Here is a 16883-nt window from a genome sequence, read left to right as displayed (position 1 = left end):
GCCACCAATATTGTGAGAGCATTACATCTGGGCAAATTCCAACATGTCCCATGTTTTGCTCACACAATACATTTGGTTGTGCAACATTTCTTGAAAAATGACAGGGGTGTTCAAGAGATGTTGGCAGTTGCCCGGAAAATTTGTTTCAGGAGATTGAAACACTTGCAAGAAATGCTAATTTGAAGCAAGAGGTGGTCATGAGGTGGAATTTCACCCTCTATATGCTTCAGCAGATGGAGGAGCAGCAAAAGGCCATCCAAAGCTACACCTCGACCTTTGACATAGGGAGAGGAATGGGAATGCACCTGAGTCAAGCTCAGTGGAGAATCATTTCTGTGTTGTGCAAGATCCTGAAGCCCTTCGAGGTTGCTACACGCGAAGTTAGTTCTGACACTGCCAGCTTGAGTCAGGTCATTCCCGTGATAGGCCTTTTGCAAAAGCAGTTGGAGAATTTGAACGAGGAGTTGAAGCAGAGTGAATCTGCTAAATATGTAGGACTATTAGATCAGGCCCTTAATTCACTTTGCAAGTATCTAAGGGTTGTTGATCTCTTAAAATCAGATCATTATATTTTCTCGACAATACTGGATCCTAGGTTTAAGTCTTACATTGTGTCTTTGTTACCAATGGGCACAAATCTGCAGAGGTGCAAAGAACTCTTGGTCCAAAAATTGTCAGCCGAAGCGGAACGTGGCAGGCCCACAACTCCTCCTTCAGTTTCTCCCACTGGGGTTGTGAGGAAAAAACAACATTTTCCTAAGAGAGCCACTGCTATTCAGTCCAGAAATATATTTGACATCTGGTCCGGACTGAAGGAGCTTCCTACCATAATGGACATGTCTACTACTATTGCCTATGATGCTATCACAATTGAAAGAATGGTGGATGATTACTGTGGTGATGGCATCCATATCGGTATGTCAGACTGTCCATTCTATTATTGGCAAGAAAAAAAGGCAATGTGGCGGCCTTTGCACAAACTGGCTTTGCTTTATTTAAGTTGCCCACCCTCCAGTATATATATTCTGAGAGCGTCTTCAGCGCAGCTGGGAACCTTGTTAGCGATCGGTGTAGGAGGTTACTTCCACAAAACGTGGAGAAGATTATGTTCATAAAAATGAACTTCAAATTCCACCAACTGGACCTCCTTCACCAGTACTTACGTCCTAATACACACAGTCCTCCTGTATTAGTTGATTCCAGCGACAACTAATTAATTGTGTGTGAAGAAGAGGATGAGGGTGAGGATCAGAGGCTGAGGATGACATCTTGTAAAACCAGTTTGTGCACTGCCCATTGCCAGCTTGTTTTGTGGAGGCCCAAACAAACCAATCGTTTCAGCCACATGTGACAGTCCCAGCCACTGAAGTCCCTGTCGCTGAAACGATTGGTTTGTTAAACTGTGCATGTCCTGTATACAACATAAGGGTAGGTGGGAGGGCCCAAGGACAATTTCATCTTGCTCCTCCATGTTTTTTGTGCTCTTTGGAGCATTTTTTTCTTTTTTTAGGATGACATCTTGTAAAGCCAGTTTGTGCACTGCCCATTGCCAGCTTGTTTTGTGGGGGCCCAAACAAACCAATAATTTCAGCCACATGTGACAGTCCCTGCCGCTGAAGTCCCTGTCACTGTAATGATTGGTTAAACTGTGCATGTCCTGTATACAACATAAGGGTGGGAGGGCACAAGGACAATTTCATCTTGCACCTCTTTGTATGCTCTTTGGAGCATTTCTCTTTTTTTGGGGTAGTTTATTAAACTGCCACCCTGTCTGCCCCTGCAGTGCCGCTCTGCTTCCAAGATGTGCCAGGTTGGAAGTGTAAGGTCCACATGTATGTGATGCCCACAGCTGTCGCTTAGCTTAGTCAGCCAGCTACCTTGGTATAACCTTTTGGCCCAACTACAATAAATGAAAACAATTTTGTGAGCTGTGAAGCGGTCAAAATTGACTAGAAATGAGTGGAAACTAATGTTATTGAGGCCAATAACACTTTAGGGGCAAAAACAGGCCCAAATTCTGCTATTTTAGCCATTTTTAGCATTTTTTCATAAAAATCCAGTTCCAAAACCAAAACCCGTAAGGGTGGTTTTGCCAAAAATAATCCAGATCCAAATCACGAAGGGAGATCCAGATCCAAAACCCGAAAAAGTGCCCAGCGCACATCTCTAATGTATGTATGTAGTGTTTATCAGAGGCTGTGGATGTATTGGGAAGTAAGGTGCTGTGTTATGCTCATACAATGTCCTAGTTTAAGTATCGCACCCCTGCTGTCACATGATTAAACACACTGTACAGTGTGCATACACCACATAGACATGGGTCATGTGTGGACAGTGCTGTGTGTTATGCTTTAAACCAATTATATAATTAGTCAGATACTTGCATTTTCTGCTTGCAGTGAGTTATTATTACTTTTCCCCACTAATTACTCGAGTCCTAGCACAGTGTCTTTGTAGTTTATTCAGATAGGTTTCTGTTTTTATTTGTGTGTTGTTTTTTTACTTTGTTCCCTCTACATTACATTAGTGCAAAGCAATGAAGATTTACCGGAAATTAAATGGAAGCATTTTATGTGACAAAAGGGTGCATCTAAAGCTGTGACAATAACACATGTTGTGCAGCTTCTAATTATTTTCAATTCCATCATTCTCGGCATAGTTATCATCACCCACTTTGTCATGTGGCCACTCCCCTAGTGTCATATGACCACGCATATTTTCCGCCGCACGCAACACAGTACCACTAGGTAATTTTTTCTACTTGCACCACTGGGTGTTAGCCTGCAACAAATGGCTTCTATCACTGAGAAAGAGCCAGCATTGCGTGCACAGGTCCCCAGGGGCAGACAAGCATCTCTATAGGTGCCAAGTATGCATGTGCCTCCTTATTAATGTGTCAAAAGCAGGGACTTGTGGGATGATATCTTCAGTCTGTGTTGCCTCAAAGTTTGCAAATTTTCCAAAAAAAACATGCAAGTTTTCTAATATTGCCAATTAAGTGTCGGTGGTCAAATATTGCAAGTCAAGGTAAAAAAAAGGTGACTCGAGGCAAGAGGGATCAACTAGAAAACATAATTTAAATTTTTACTCAATCCAATTCCTGTTATAAAAGCATACTACACTCCCTCTTTCGGCACGGGAACCGGTAATGACCGGCCAATCACAGTGCATGGATTTCAGTTCATGCTAGGCAGCCGAAAGGTGATGCAGAAGGATGGGGGCATCTCCCCCTTACCCCACCACACCGCCTCACAACTGCCTCTACCTCCCTCCCGCATGCCTGCTCGACTGCTCTCTTTCTAAACAGACTGTTGTTTAGGGTTCTAGCTGTGGCAAATTTTTTTAAATCTCGTAACTCTTGGTCCATTGTTTTTCATTATGCTTGGTTGCTTCTTTGATCTCAGATCATTTTTTTTTGTCTTAATTGCATACTCTTAGGTCCTGCTTTGAACTTTGGTTTTCATCACCTGTTTTTGTTTTCATCGTTGATTCATCTGAAGTTGCATTTCTCTATTGATGAGCAAACATCTCAAAGTCTGATTAATCCTGACAATGCCTCTCACCAAACCGCAGACAAATGCCTCCATTTATGTGGTGATTGGTGCACCCCAGGAACTGTCTGATGCTATGTTGCTGACACGCCTTGACATAGTTAGGCATTTTAATCTCGTTTACACAGAAAAGATAAGAAAACTTGATGGAAAGAATCCTAATGCGTCTGTCATGGCTGACAATGTTTCTGAGAAATTACAAAATATCTTCCAATGGTAGGAAATATAAAACAGCTAATCCTGAAACAATATAATTCTGTCCAGGTATTGCACAAAAATTACAGTGCCCCGATATAGAAGCCCTCCTCTGATCCTGTTAAGAAAAGCAAATATCAATAGAGATGCTACTTCTTGTCGGAAGACTGTCAGAAAGTTTATACCTCCTTCATTGCATTTTGAGACCTCAGATTATATGGAGCTAGTATACTGTAGAATGCATGTGATGTAACTGAAGCACCTGCCACAATGTGCCTCACTGACAAAGACCTAGAAAATATCAAAGCTGTGTCAGCTGTTCCCAAAAAAATATTGGAACACATTGTAGAGCTTTCATGCCAAAGCCAAGCTGTGGAAAGAATTGATAACTAAGTCATGATAGCTTCAAAACATATGTTCGGTAAATCAGCCAGATATGATTTAATCCGAATAAGGCTGTCAATTAGAGAAATCATGCAAAAATTTGAAATAAGGAGCCAATTTAACACTTACATTTTTAAATAAATTCCCAACCGCGGTAGGGTGGTTGGGATGGGAATGGGTGGAATTCACTTGCAGCCACCTCCTTGTGGTTAATTCTAGATAGTTTCTAGTCGAACTAACTAAGATCTCTAAAAGCTACCTGAAATCATGGCTGGTGCATCACGTTTTGGATGATTCTATGTGTGGCACACAAGGGTGGCAATTGGATAACTGTACGTCGATTACCTTTGGTCTGAGTGAACTGTGACAGTGGGGTTCTGTCTTCCCCTCCTTTCAAGACGGGTAGAAGTGCCTCTTTACCTCAAAGGACAGTATTCAATGAGAAAATTATCCGTGCATGGAGAACGTTTTATTTCGCTCTCCATGCACTCTCCGTGTTTTTGCGGAGATTCTCCATGTTTGGAGATTCTCCGTCACGGCACTTTATCCACTATTCAATGTGGCTGATGCTCGCCGCCACTCGCGGCGAATCTTAACCCCTGCAGCGGACGAGCGTCCGCGGCAGGGAGCTTTCAGGGAGCCGGGGGACGGAAGCAGCCAGAGAGATTAAAGTCTCCCTGGCTGCTCCAGAGGAATGTGGAGGGGCGGGGGGCTCCCCAGGACCCAGGCAGCACAGGCTGCCCCCCCTATAGCCAGCGGGGGACCCAGTATTCACTGCACCCGATCGTGCATATTAACGATCGGGTGCAGTGAATATATGAATATCTAATGAGCGGCTCGAGTGCTCCGGCCCCCTGCTGGCTGCACTGTGTAAAAAAAAAAAAAATTAAAAAAAAAATATTTTTTAAAATTAAATATATATAAGCACATGAATAAAAATAACATGCCCCTTCAAAGAAAAAAAAAAACTGATTTTTTGACACCAAAATTAAAAAAAAAACCTTTTAGTTTAAAAGTTCACATTCCAGCTCCCCATCAAAAGATGGAGAATTGCTACACGGAGAGACACGGAGAAAATCACTTAGAAAGACGGAGAATATTTCACATTGAAGAGGGTGGTTCACTTTTGGAGAGCAAAATGCTCCGTCCAAGGCGAAAAAAGCAAAAATTCTCCATAAAACACGGAGAATTTTTCTCATTGAATACTGCCCAAAGAGTGAACAACAAGGACTGTAGCTCTACCAGTTGTATTAATAAAATGAGAACCATTGACGTCAACATCAGAAATATACTAAAGATCTCACACAGAATACACATCAACGAATATAGTGCAGTTATGGTTTGTAGGTTCGCATAAGCAGATTTCAAGCAAGTTACTCCTCCTCAGAGTATAAACAATGTCCTGCATTTACCTACTGTATGCACATTTACTAGATAGTTCAGTAATTACACTCTGCAGTAAACTTGGATGTCTTTAATTGATGTTGTATGCTATTGCTGTGCCACAACACAACTTACTCTGCAGAGCAGAATGCTGTGGTGTACACCCTCTAACCCCTACAATGCAATGACATCCACACAAAAACAGCATACAACAGTACCACTTGAATTGGCTTCATAACACTTATACCATTCCTGCGGTAAAATATCCCTTTGCATGAACACTTAATAATAGGAAAACAAGATAATAACTTTGATAAACTTTTCAGCTAAGTAATTCACTCTAATTCTGCTTTCAGGTACCCGAACACTACTGGTAGTCTAGTTATCAAATCCCCCTGCAGGTGGCTGAAGTTATCCCAGTAAATGTCCATTGGTGACAGGGCAAACATGTATTCCAGCAAGGTGTTGTGTTCCAGGGTAGCTAACACTGTCTGCACACACTGCCTTTCCAGGTTAGCAAAAGTTTCTGTGCCATGATTGGCTCCCGAACGGCGGGAGATTTAAACTGACGCGAGCGGCGCTTCGCCGCCCGCACTGTCAGCACTGGGATCGGTGCGTTGATCCCAGCGCTGTTCCACTCCGCCGCTGCCTGCACTATTGGCACAGGGATCAGACAGCTGATCCCTGCGCCGGGGGAGGTGGTGTCCCGTGGGGGACCCAGTCCTCCCTCTCCCCGTCCCTGCTGCTGCTCAGGTGCTGGGAGCAGGGGAGCTGTCCCAGCACCGGGGCACACCATTACATTTCCCCCCCCCTTTTTCCTTTGTAGTCCCTACAAAGTCCTCACTCACCAATATCCGGGGGTCAGGGCATTCTGAGGTCCTCTCAGGGAAGTAGTCTTCGGGAGCCCAGTCTGGACCGACTGTGACCCCACTTTCTTCCACTGGCTCCGGACTAATCTCCGTCCCTCCTGACACTACTCTCTGGATCCTCTGGGGAAGTGGCTGCTTGTTATGGCCATTCACCATAGGCCACCAGGGAGAATCCTCTTCAATGGGTGCAGCGTTTACCCATGCTTCTTCCTCCACCTGGTCTGGGTCGTCATTGCGGGCTCCATGGGGTGGAGCTGACCACCAACCTATGGCAAATTCCTCCGGGGCATCTCTTTCCTCCCGGGCAATCGTCACCATCGGACAAGCTTCTTCATGGGGCACTTCCATATCTCTGGGAACGTTCCCTCCCATGGCATCACCATCCTCTCCTTCCCCTTCCTCCATCGAAGTCCATCCTTCCAGCAGGGGGCCCTGTTCCAGGATCTTCTCTTCCTCTTCTCTGAGGGCGATCGACTGCGAATACTGCTCCACATCCTGCAAATCCGGTTCTTCAGGCATGGCTAACACTTCAGAGTCTGGACTCTTCTCCACAGACTCCGGCGCCAGGTGCCGACTTTCTTCCTCAGCGTACTCCCTCTTTTCCGCTGGCACTTCACGATACTCAGGGCACTCCTGTTCCAGCCGTCTAGGTTGAGGACTCTGCCAACCTCGGGAACTTCTGGGCTTCTTTGCCACTGGGTCTTCACGCTCTTCCTCACCGCGTGGTTTCTTCACCTCCCGGTCATTCACGTCGGCCTTCAACGGGAAATAATCTTTTCCAGAGGTCTCTTTTTCTGGGCACAACATTGCCATGGCATCTTCCCAGGGACACTCGTGGGCCAAATGTCCCTGACGCCAACATTTCCAACAGGGGAGCATCGACGCGATCTTCTCCGGAATCACAGCGGCCACCTCTTCCACACAAGGGTATCTCTTCCTCGGCGCTGGCACAGACAAAATGGGCACCTGCGAACTCACCTCAAGCAGGCTCTTCCGCTCCATTTCTCTGGCTTCTTCCTGCCATTTCTGGACTCCGTCATCGGGGATCATCCACTCTTCAGCCATCAGGTCTGGGTCCCCATGTTCCCATCGTTGCTCTCTCTGTGGCCTCTCTGTCCACTTGGTCTTCGGCGGCCAGTACCCAAAAGGACAGTCCGGTCGCAGATGTCTCGGATCTTCACATAACTCACACCGGCCAATGTCGTCCTCACTATACGGCTCCTCCCATGGGCAGCTATTATCCTTGTGTCCATACTCCCCACAGAGCTTACAACGGGGCTGTTTCTTCACCAGGACCTTCTGTCGACGCCTTGGAACGACATCCTGGACCATCTGGGTCGTCTTCCTCGGATTCGTCCGGCGGGCTCCTTCTATCGCAGTTTCACTCCAGGGACAATCACTGCCGAAGTGTCCGACCTGTTGGCACGTCCTACAGGGGGTGACGGCAGCCTTCTTGCGCCCCTTCTCCCGGCGTTTTTCTTTGGCTCTCTGTATCGACCGTTCCACCATCATCCTAAATTCTTCTCCTGTCACAGTCGCCCATCCGTCGTCGTCAACCACAGGGGGGTGGATCGGTTCCGACGCAATCTGCTGGGGGTGTCTTCCTGGGGACGTTCCACACTGTGTCCGCGGTGCGTATCCTGCCGACTACGCCAAATGTGAATGGTAGTAAATTCATTTACGGTTAGGTGAGCTCCTCAACCCTCAAACGTCAATGGTTCCGCAAAGGGTCCGCCCCAGGTATCCGACGAGGACTGGAATATCATTGGAGGGGAAAGAGATACTTGTAACACACAGCCGGGCTGTATAGTAAGACGGGGTCGCTTACGGACGCCCACGGGTGGCTGCGAGCTTCGCCGGTTAGGCGAAAGTCATCATCGGCCAAAGGCCTCAGCCACCCTAACTTCACCTAGTCGCACTTTCGCACGTAGGTGGTAAGTGTGGCTCTCTCACGGGAGAGCCACGGACCGGCGCTCAGGGACGAACACACGGATGAAACTCACCTACGCAATTCCTTGTCACCTTGCTTGAGGATCCCGGCACCTGGGGAACAAGAACGAGAACAGCCTCTCTACAACCCTTCACTAACCTAACTAGGACTAACCTGTCCCTAACGTAACACGAGTAACTAGGCTGAACTTACAATAACAAAACAACGAGCACTATCCTCTAACTAACATCAAGGCAGACATAAGGATAAACAAGCAACAAACAAGAAAGTGATCAGATTATACTAAAACAGGTGTGTGTGTGTAAGGTACTAACCTCCGCGATGTAAAGTGTGACCGGCCTAATGCAGTGCACTCCTAGGACAGTCACAGATACCTGGGTAGACAGCCGTCTATCCCAGTTCAGGACCTGTGGTGTGGGGCTGAGCTGAATACCACCCTTCCCTTCTTGTACAATTAGATAAAATACAAATGGCCGACAGGCCTAAGATGGCTGCCACAGGCCTAGGGGCCTGATTCAATAAGCCTCCCGAGCTTTGGGGGCCTCGGGCCTTACGCCCAGCTACTGTGCAACGGGCCTAGTGCCCGGCCTAGCGGGCCAGGGGCCAGGGGAGGAGGCACAGCAAAATACAAAGGACCATGAGGGCCCATCAATCAAGTGTCCACGGGCCAAGAGGGCCCGACTACAATACCCACAGGCCGGAGGGGCCTGAAAGTACCCACGGGCCTAGTGCCTGACTCCCGGTGGTCAAGGGTAGGGGTAGGTGGCCTGGGGCCGCCTACCTGGTGTTGGGAGAGGCCGCGGGGGGGAGCTTCCTCAGCTCTGATGCTTCCCACCCCCGCTGGCCTCTCCGTGGGCGGCAGCCATCTTCTTTCTTCTGCCACTGGCCTGTCCGGGCCAGCGGCGACGCCGCTTCCTTTCCTCTTCTAGGAGGCGCCGAAGATCTTCCTTCTTGATCCCGGCGTCTTCTGGCCTCTTCAGCGGCCGCCGGAACTCTTCCGTCCGTCGCCGCTGTCTCCTTTCCCCTCCGACGTCTTCTCTCTTCAGCCGGGGCGCTCCGCCGGCATGGGACCTTCCTCCTTCGCCTCCCGGCGGCGTCTGACGTCAGACGCAGGTGGCGGGCTTTAGGACGGCACGCGCTGATTGGCTCGCCGCGGCCGTCTGCCATTGGCCGCCGATTCGGGAGCCATGATTGGCTCCCGAACGAAGGGAGATTTAAACTGACGCGAGCGGCGCTTCACCGCCCGCACTGTCAGCACTGGGATCGGTGCGTTGATCCCAGCGCTGTTCCACTCCGCTGTCTGCACTATTGGCACAGGGATCAGACAGCTGATCCCTGCGCCGGGGGAGGTGGTGTCCCGTGGGGGACCCAGTCCTCCCTCTCCCCGTCCCTGCTGCTGCTCCAGTGCTGGAAGCAGGGGAGCTGTCCCAGCACCGGGGCACACCATTACACAGCAGCGCCGTGGAGGAACTGCAGATCTCTTCCTCATCCTGCTCATTTGTACCCTCCGCAAGGCAGAGCCTCTCGGGTGCACAGCCTGGATTCCTCCAGCAGCAGGCTCCCCCTTCGCCCTGTCCCTGGATCCACTGGCTACCTGGACACCCCGCAGCTCCCCCCACAAATTGGTGAGTGCCCAGGGATTGCTGTACCCATCAACTCTTCTGGGTGTGTGACCCCCTTCTTTTGTATGTGTGACCCTCTGTACACTGCTTTTCCTGTGTGTGTGACCCCTCCTGTACCCTCCTCATCCCTGGTGTTTGACCCCCCTGTACCCCCTTCCCCGTGTGTGACACCTTGTCCCCTGTTACCCCCTTCCTCTGTGTCTGTGACCCTATCTACCCCAATTTCCCTGGTGTCTGTTCCCCTCTTCCCCTTATGTGTGTGTGTGACACCTTTTACCCAAATAAAAATGTGTATTGGGCATTACGGTGTGTGGTATAAATTGTAATGGGCATTACGGCATGTGATATTATGTGTAATGGGCATTACGGCATGTGAAATAATGTGTAATGGGCATTACAGCATGTGATATTATGTGTAATAGGCATTATGGCGTGTAATATTATGTGTAATGGGCATTACGGTGTGTGATATTATGTGTAATAGGCATTACAGTGTGTAATGAGCATTACGTGTGCAATATTATGTGTAATGGGCATTACGGTGTTTAATATGTGTAATGGGCATTACTGTGTGTAACATTATATGTAATGGGCATTACGGTGTGTAATACTGTATGTGTAATTGGCATTACAGAGTGTAATATTATTTTTAATGGGTATTACGGTGTGTACTATGTGTAATTGGCATTACAGAGTGTAATATTATTTGTAATGGGCATTACGGTCAGTGGCATTATGTGTAATGGGCATTACGGCGTGTAATATTATGTCAAAGGGGCATTGCATTGTGTAATATTATGCGTAATGGGCATTAGCGTGTGTGGCATATGTAATGAGCATTACGGTGTGTGTCATTATGTATAATGGGCATCACAGTGTTTGGTATAATGTGTAATGGGCATTACACATTATACCCCCGCTGGCTGCACACAGGTATGTTGGCAGCGGGGGTCCAGGGACTGGTGTAGCGGCAGCTGTCACTCACTCGTCGCTCCGTCTCCTAGCGCTATTTGCCTGGCGGCGGGAAGCGCTGATGATTTTGAAAAGACTTGCCGGATGCTGATTGGCTGAATTCAGCCAATCAGCGTCCGGCAAGTCTTTTCAAAATCTGCTTCCCGTCCACCGCCCGGCAGCGCTAGGAGCCGGAGTTAACCTACTCCAGTCCCCGGACCCCCGCTGCCTGTCCCCAAGGCAGTCATTTGGTGAGACCAAATGACTGCCGCCCTGGGCACCGAAACACCTAGTTTCGGCCCTGTCTTGACTTTTAGTTGTCACATTTTAACCTGAACTGCAATATATAATTTAAAAAAAATTGTTGCTAACATTAAAAAAAAAAACATATTTGTCAGCAGATTTGCAAACTTTGAGGCAAAACAGCAGACTGAAGATGTCACCCACGAGTCTCTGCTTTGGGCACCTATACCGTTTCTTTATCTACAACTTTTACACTACGGCCTACTGGACATGCCACCAGAGTGATGTATACAGAAAATCATACATCTTTCATTTGCAGATGGCCTAATGAACAGCAATCATTAACAACAAATGTTTCTGACTATTTAATGCTCAAATTTTTTTTCATATCACATATCCCTTGATAATGCCTTTTCATTTATGAGTACCTCCTCCTCTCAAGTGGAGTGGAATAAAACCTGACCATCTCTCATCCTACACTGTTGTAGGGAAGGGGGGAGTGAGGTGTCGACCAGTGCACAGGTGATATCAAAAAGACGGTAATGATACGGGTATATATATATAATCCACAGTAGTGAAATCATTCGGGAGAGGACATGCTCCCTCTGTACATTTAGAAAGTGGAGGTGCACCCAGGAGAGTGATTATAGTCAAAGAAAGTAAAGGAAAAGACTCTCTCTTTTTTGGGGCACTCATAGTTAAGATTACATATCGTAATCTAAGATTTTCAACAAGGCTGTATTAAAGTATTGTAGGAGTATGTGGTGAGGTACCCACAGTTGAAATGAACGCCTAAAGTCTGGCAAACCTGACTGTGGGTACCTCACCACATACTCCTACAATCTACAATACTTTAATACATCTCTCATCCTAACCTACTGTTTATGCTCACCTCTACCCCTTCTGTGTCACCCCAGTCTGTCTAACCCTCCCTTATAGAATGTAAGCTTTCACGAGCAGGGCCCTCTCTCCTCTTGTGCCTTTCTTAGAATATATAAACCTCTGCCACCCTGATGATTGCTTCAGAGTCCTGTCCCCCTGATGCAACTATACATATTTACCATGTACTTGTCCTAAACTGTCTTGTGCTTTAATTCGGTATGTGTTTTTGCTCATAAATATTCTCTGTAAAGCGCTGCGGAATATGTGTGCGCTGCATAAGAACCTGTTAATAAATAAATAAATAAATAAGTGAGCAGTATGCATGTCCTCATGTGCATCCTTATATGCAGGAGTAGCTGGTGAGTAGTGTGCGGTCAGAAATTGGGTCCCTATTTGTCTGACGCTGGCTGTGTATTAACTCCAGGGTCCCCCTAATGCCTGTATTGTGTGTGTGTGTGTGTGTGTGTGGGGGGGGGGGGGGGGGGTTATCCCTAAACTTCCAGTATTTAGTTTTGGCAGCAGAAAATTATTTCAATTATGGTTTGTGTAGGCATTTAACCAAAGATCAAAATATTGTTTTAACATTGTATGTGAGTCATATCATTTAATATAGGGTGGGGGGGACTAGCAGGAAGTAAGCCAGTGGAGGGATCTTGATGTTCTAGGCCAGGGTTGGCCAAAATTGTCCTCAATGTCTACCAACAGTTTATATTTTTCAGGCTGCCTTGGTACAATACATTGGTTAGGAATTAATGCACATGTTTGAAAATGTGACAGTTAGGAATGACTATACCTGTATACAAGCTAGGTTGTCTGGAGAACAGGAACTAACTGCTGGTACATCACGAGGACCAGTTTGGCCAGCCCTGTTTTGGGCCAAATGGTGTACAACTATCTATACACCATTGCAGACCTTTCATGGACACAGTATTCTACAATATAATAGCCTCTTTCAGCAGTTTGTTGTCACACGGCATGGATTGTTCAGAAATTGCTAGGGAACACAATGAAGAGTCCAATGTTGACTTGGCCTCCATATTTACTAAGATTTAGTTCCAGAAGAACATCTATGGTCATAGTTGCATTAACAAAACTGATAGTTAGCATCAGTGGCGTAACTAGATACATGTGGGCCCCATAGCAAAAGTTTGTAAGGGCCCCTATTCATCACCTAATGCTGAATAATGTATACAGCACATGATAATTTGACAGGCAAAGTGGGCCCCTCTCAGCTATGGGCCCCATAGCAGCTGCACCCTCTGCACCTATGGTAGTTACGCCCTTGGTTAGCATCATCACCTCACAATTTACAGGAGTAAGATCACGGCCAGGTAGCAGATTCCACACACTAAATTCGGAGAGTCCATTCCTCAGCAACAGCGAATTAGCCCGGTGTTTTGGCAGTATATATTTTTAACTTGTCTAGTATTATATTATGTTAGTTTTGTATTAGGAATGAATAACTTTCTCTGTTTGCTTCCACAGGTGCTATCTAAATCTGGAATCAGTTCATACAAAGAACATAAATTAGACCTTAAAGAGCAAGTAAATCACCCAAGTGAGTACCATACATCCTATGTACATTACATAACATTTATTTGAGTAGTCCATGGCTGACTGATTATGAAGATTAGTGGTTACTGAAGATCACAACTCAATGCTTGATGACCCTAGGGTATATCTCAATCTAAACACCCATACAGCTCTATACAGTACCCTGAATTCATAAAGATTAACAAAATTAAACAAAAAAAAAACAGTGTGGGAATTGGTGTGTTGGAGCCATGTAATATAATTATGAATTATTGAATAATTTTTCCAGCCTTCGGTCTGAAAAGTCAGTAAATACTGACTTTTCAGTTGGCCACTGTACTCCGAATCTGGGGCGGGCGCTGACGTGAGCCGGCTGCCCCAAGCAGGCAACAGGGGATGCGGTCATTTGGTCTCCAGCATGATGGTCGACAGTCATTAGGTCGATATCATTAGGTAGACATGGGAAAAGACCAAATGATCCCAACACGGCATCAGCTTGCCTCCATTAGCAGGGAACGCCCAGCATTTACGGGGGGTGGGGAGAGAGGGCCGGGAGAGGAGGGCCAAGGCTGGAACAAGGGATCCAAATGGACCATTGCGCTCACGGAGGGCTTGTTCCTTCATAATCCACACCACCACTGGTTGCCTTTAGTAACCAGGTGGTGAGCGAAGTGGAGCGAGCCACCATGGGGTCCTTTGTTCCAACCTTGCTCCTCCTCTCCCAGTCCCCTCTCCTTCTCAGGTCCTTACGGCGAAGGGGAACTAGTCACAACTGCATTTCTATGGGGATGCCCATAAAATGACTGTGATACTCGCTGAAGGCGTTTGCACAGGGGGTTTGCACATGTGCATATTCAAACAGGTCTGAATCGGACCCCAAATCCGTTGCTTAGTAAATTTCAGTGGTTTCTAATTTAAACCAAAACCACTGCTTAGTAAAATTATCCCTACACGACTGTGCTATACCTGGTGCTGGGTGCATTTAATTCAATTAGTAAATGCCTGTTCACACCCAATCACCACATTTGGTACTTATGTAATATCTGGGCTCCCGTTTTTCTTATAAGACCGCGTCCCCTCGCGGCGCTCGCCACGCTTCGGGCACGGTGGCTCGCTGCTCTCGCCACACTATATAAAATCAACTCCATGCGTAGTTGGATAGTAGGGGTATGAAAAAATGGGGTGCATTTAACATGGGAGCCCAGATAATACATAAGTACCCCACATTTAAAGCTGCTCCATTTATTTATTTATTTAATGTGATCATTTATTTATATTTTGCCGCAAGGGTTCCGCAGCGCCTAACATAATCTGTATATGTGTTACATAATTATACAGCACCACTTCTTCTCTGAGATGTTTTCTGTATGGTCAACAATTGCAGGATTGTGTCTGATTCATGTTTTTTTTTTTGTTTACAGCAATACACGGGTCATTCCCTCTAAATATCCATGTAGATAGAAGTTTGGCTCCTGTTTTTGCTATCTTAATTTTCACTATATTGCCCAATGGAGAAAATGTTGTAGGTAAAACAGAATACAAAGTTTCAGACTGTTTCAAGAACAAAGTGAGTACAATAAACATATAATATACCAGAATGCAACATAGCAGTTCAACAATAAATTACATTGTTACATTATGGGTGACATTTAATGAAATGCGATTTCCGTTTTTTTTGCGAATTTTTCCGCAAAAACTGCTGTTTTCTGACTTTTTCCGAAAATCGCATATTTTATATTGTGCGATTTTCGGAAAAAAATCGCATTTTTTTGCCGCGATTTCGCACATTTTAAAGGTGCGATTTTTAGTTAGACTAAAAATCGCATCCAGATGTTTTCCCATTAAAAAGTATAGAACTCGCATATTTAATGATTGCGATTTTTAGTAAAGGTTACTAAAAATCACAAAAAAAATAGACCAGGTTCTGACTGGCGATTTTGTCAGAAACATGCACAGATCATTGAGATCTGTGCATGGTTCTGGTGTAAAAAAATAGTAAAAAAAAAAAAAAAAAGGCGTGCGGTCCCCCCTCCTGAGCATAACCAGCCCGGGCTCAAAAAGCCGGTGCTGGTATCATAAAATCAGAGGGACAAACAAATAGGGGTTCCCTTGATTTAATGAAACCAGCACCAGGATCAAAGTCCAGCGCTGGTTCCCAAAATACGGGGGACAAAATGACTAGGGGTCCCCCGTATTTTAAGAACCAGACCCAACCAGCCAGCAGGGTAATGCCACAGCCGGGGGACACTTATTATATAAGGTCCCGCGGCCAAAGCATTATCCCCGTGGCTGGTAAGCATGGGCAGGGGTCCTGGGGAAGTGGGGACCCCCCCAATGAAGGGGTCCCCCCCTCCAGGACTTACCAGCCCATGCTGAAAGTCTGGGGCTGTCCCCGATGCCCCTGGGTGGTGGGCATCGGGCTGATGAAAAGTGTAAAAAAAAAGAATAAAAACTATTGTCTTATACTGTAGAACTATGAGTCCCAGCAAGCCTACCCCGCATGCTGGGACTTGGAGAACCACAAGTCCCAGCATGCGGGGCATTAAAGGGCCCGCTGGCACTTGTAGTTCCACAGTACAAAAAATAGTTAAATAAAACACACACTGACACCCAGGAAAATAAAAGTTTAATACATCCACAGCCCACACATACTGATACTTACCTACCTTGAGCCCGTAGGTCGGTCCCTGGATCCTGGGCTCCTGGGCTGAAAAGTCCGGTTCCGGGGCCTTGGTCCTGGTTCCGGGGCTGGTCCGGGGTCCTGGGCTCCAGGGCTGATGTCTCCGGGGTCCAGGATCCAAAGTAATCCAAAAGGGGTACCTGAGGAAGGAAATACTACTCACCTGGTCCCCGGCGAGGACCCCGACATCTTCTCCGGCAGATGTGCTGCTCCCGGCTGGTACCTGTTCACGGACTGGAGAGGCGCAGAGATGTTCATCTTCCGCGCCTCTCCTTAGAATGATTCCATTGGCCGCCTAGCGGCCAATCAGGAGCCGAGAAAGTCAGTGAAAATCTGTTTGCCGAGTGCACGCACCCTGCGTTTCGAGCAGGGGGTGGAGAGGGGCGTGGGGTCAAGAATTGCAAAATTCTCACATTTTCCGAAAATCACCCATTTAATAGGGTGCAAATTGCATCACTTTTTGACATGAAATTCGCACATTTTGACCTTGCGACTTTTCAATTCACATCCGGATGTTTTCCCGTTATAAAATATACAACGCAAATTTGACAGAACCATGCACAGATCATTGAGATCTGTGCATGGTTCTGTCTTAAAGATTGTGTAAAAGTTAAAATTTTGAAAAAATTGGCGTGGGGT

General features: G+C 46.7%; 1 protein-coding gene across 1 annotated transcript in view; it reads left to right on the top strand.

The window, feature by feature from the left end:
* LOC146009228 (alpha-2-macroglobulin-like) overlaps positions 1-16883 on the top strand; it is a 193172-nt gene that overhangs the window by 112912 nt on the left and 63377 nt on the right. The window contains exons 13-14 of the mRNA XM_083149390.1: positions 13517-13589; positions 14986-15131. Of these exons, the coding sequence (XP_083005516.1) occupies positions 13517-13589; positions 14986-15131 (219 nt within the window). The remainder of the gene's footprint in view (positions 1-13516; positions 13590-14985; positions 15132-16883) is intronic.

This window comes from Crinia signifera, chromosome 6, assembly GCF_055691185.1.
Source record: "Crinia signifera chromosome 6, ASM5569118v1, whole genome shotgun sequence".
In the NCBI taxonomy this organism is placed as follows: Eukaryota; Metazoa; Chordata; class Amphibia; order Anura; family Myobatrachidae; genus Crinia; species Crinia signifera.
The sequence above is the reverse complement of the archived record's forward strand: the minus strand, read 5'-3'. Positions and strand labels throughout refer to the sequence as shown.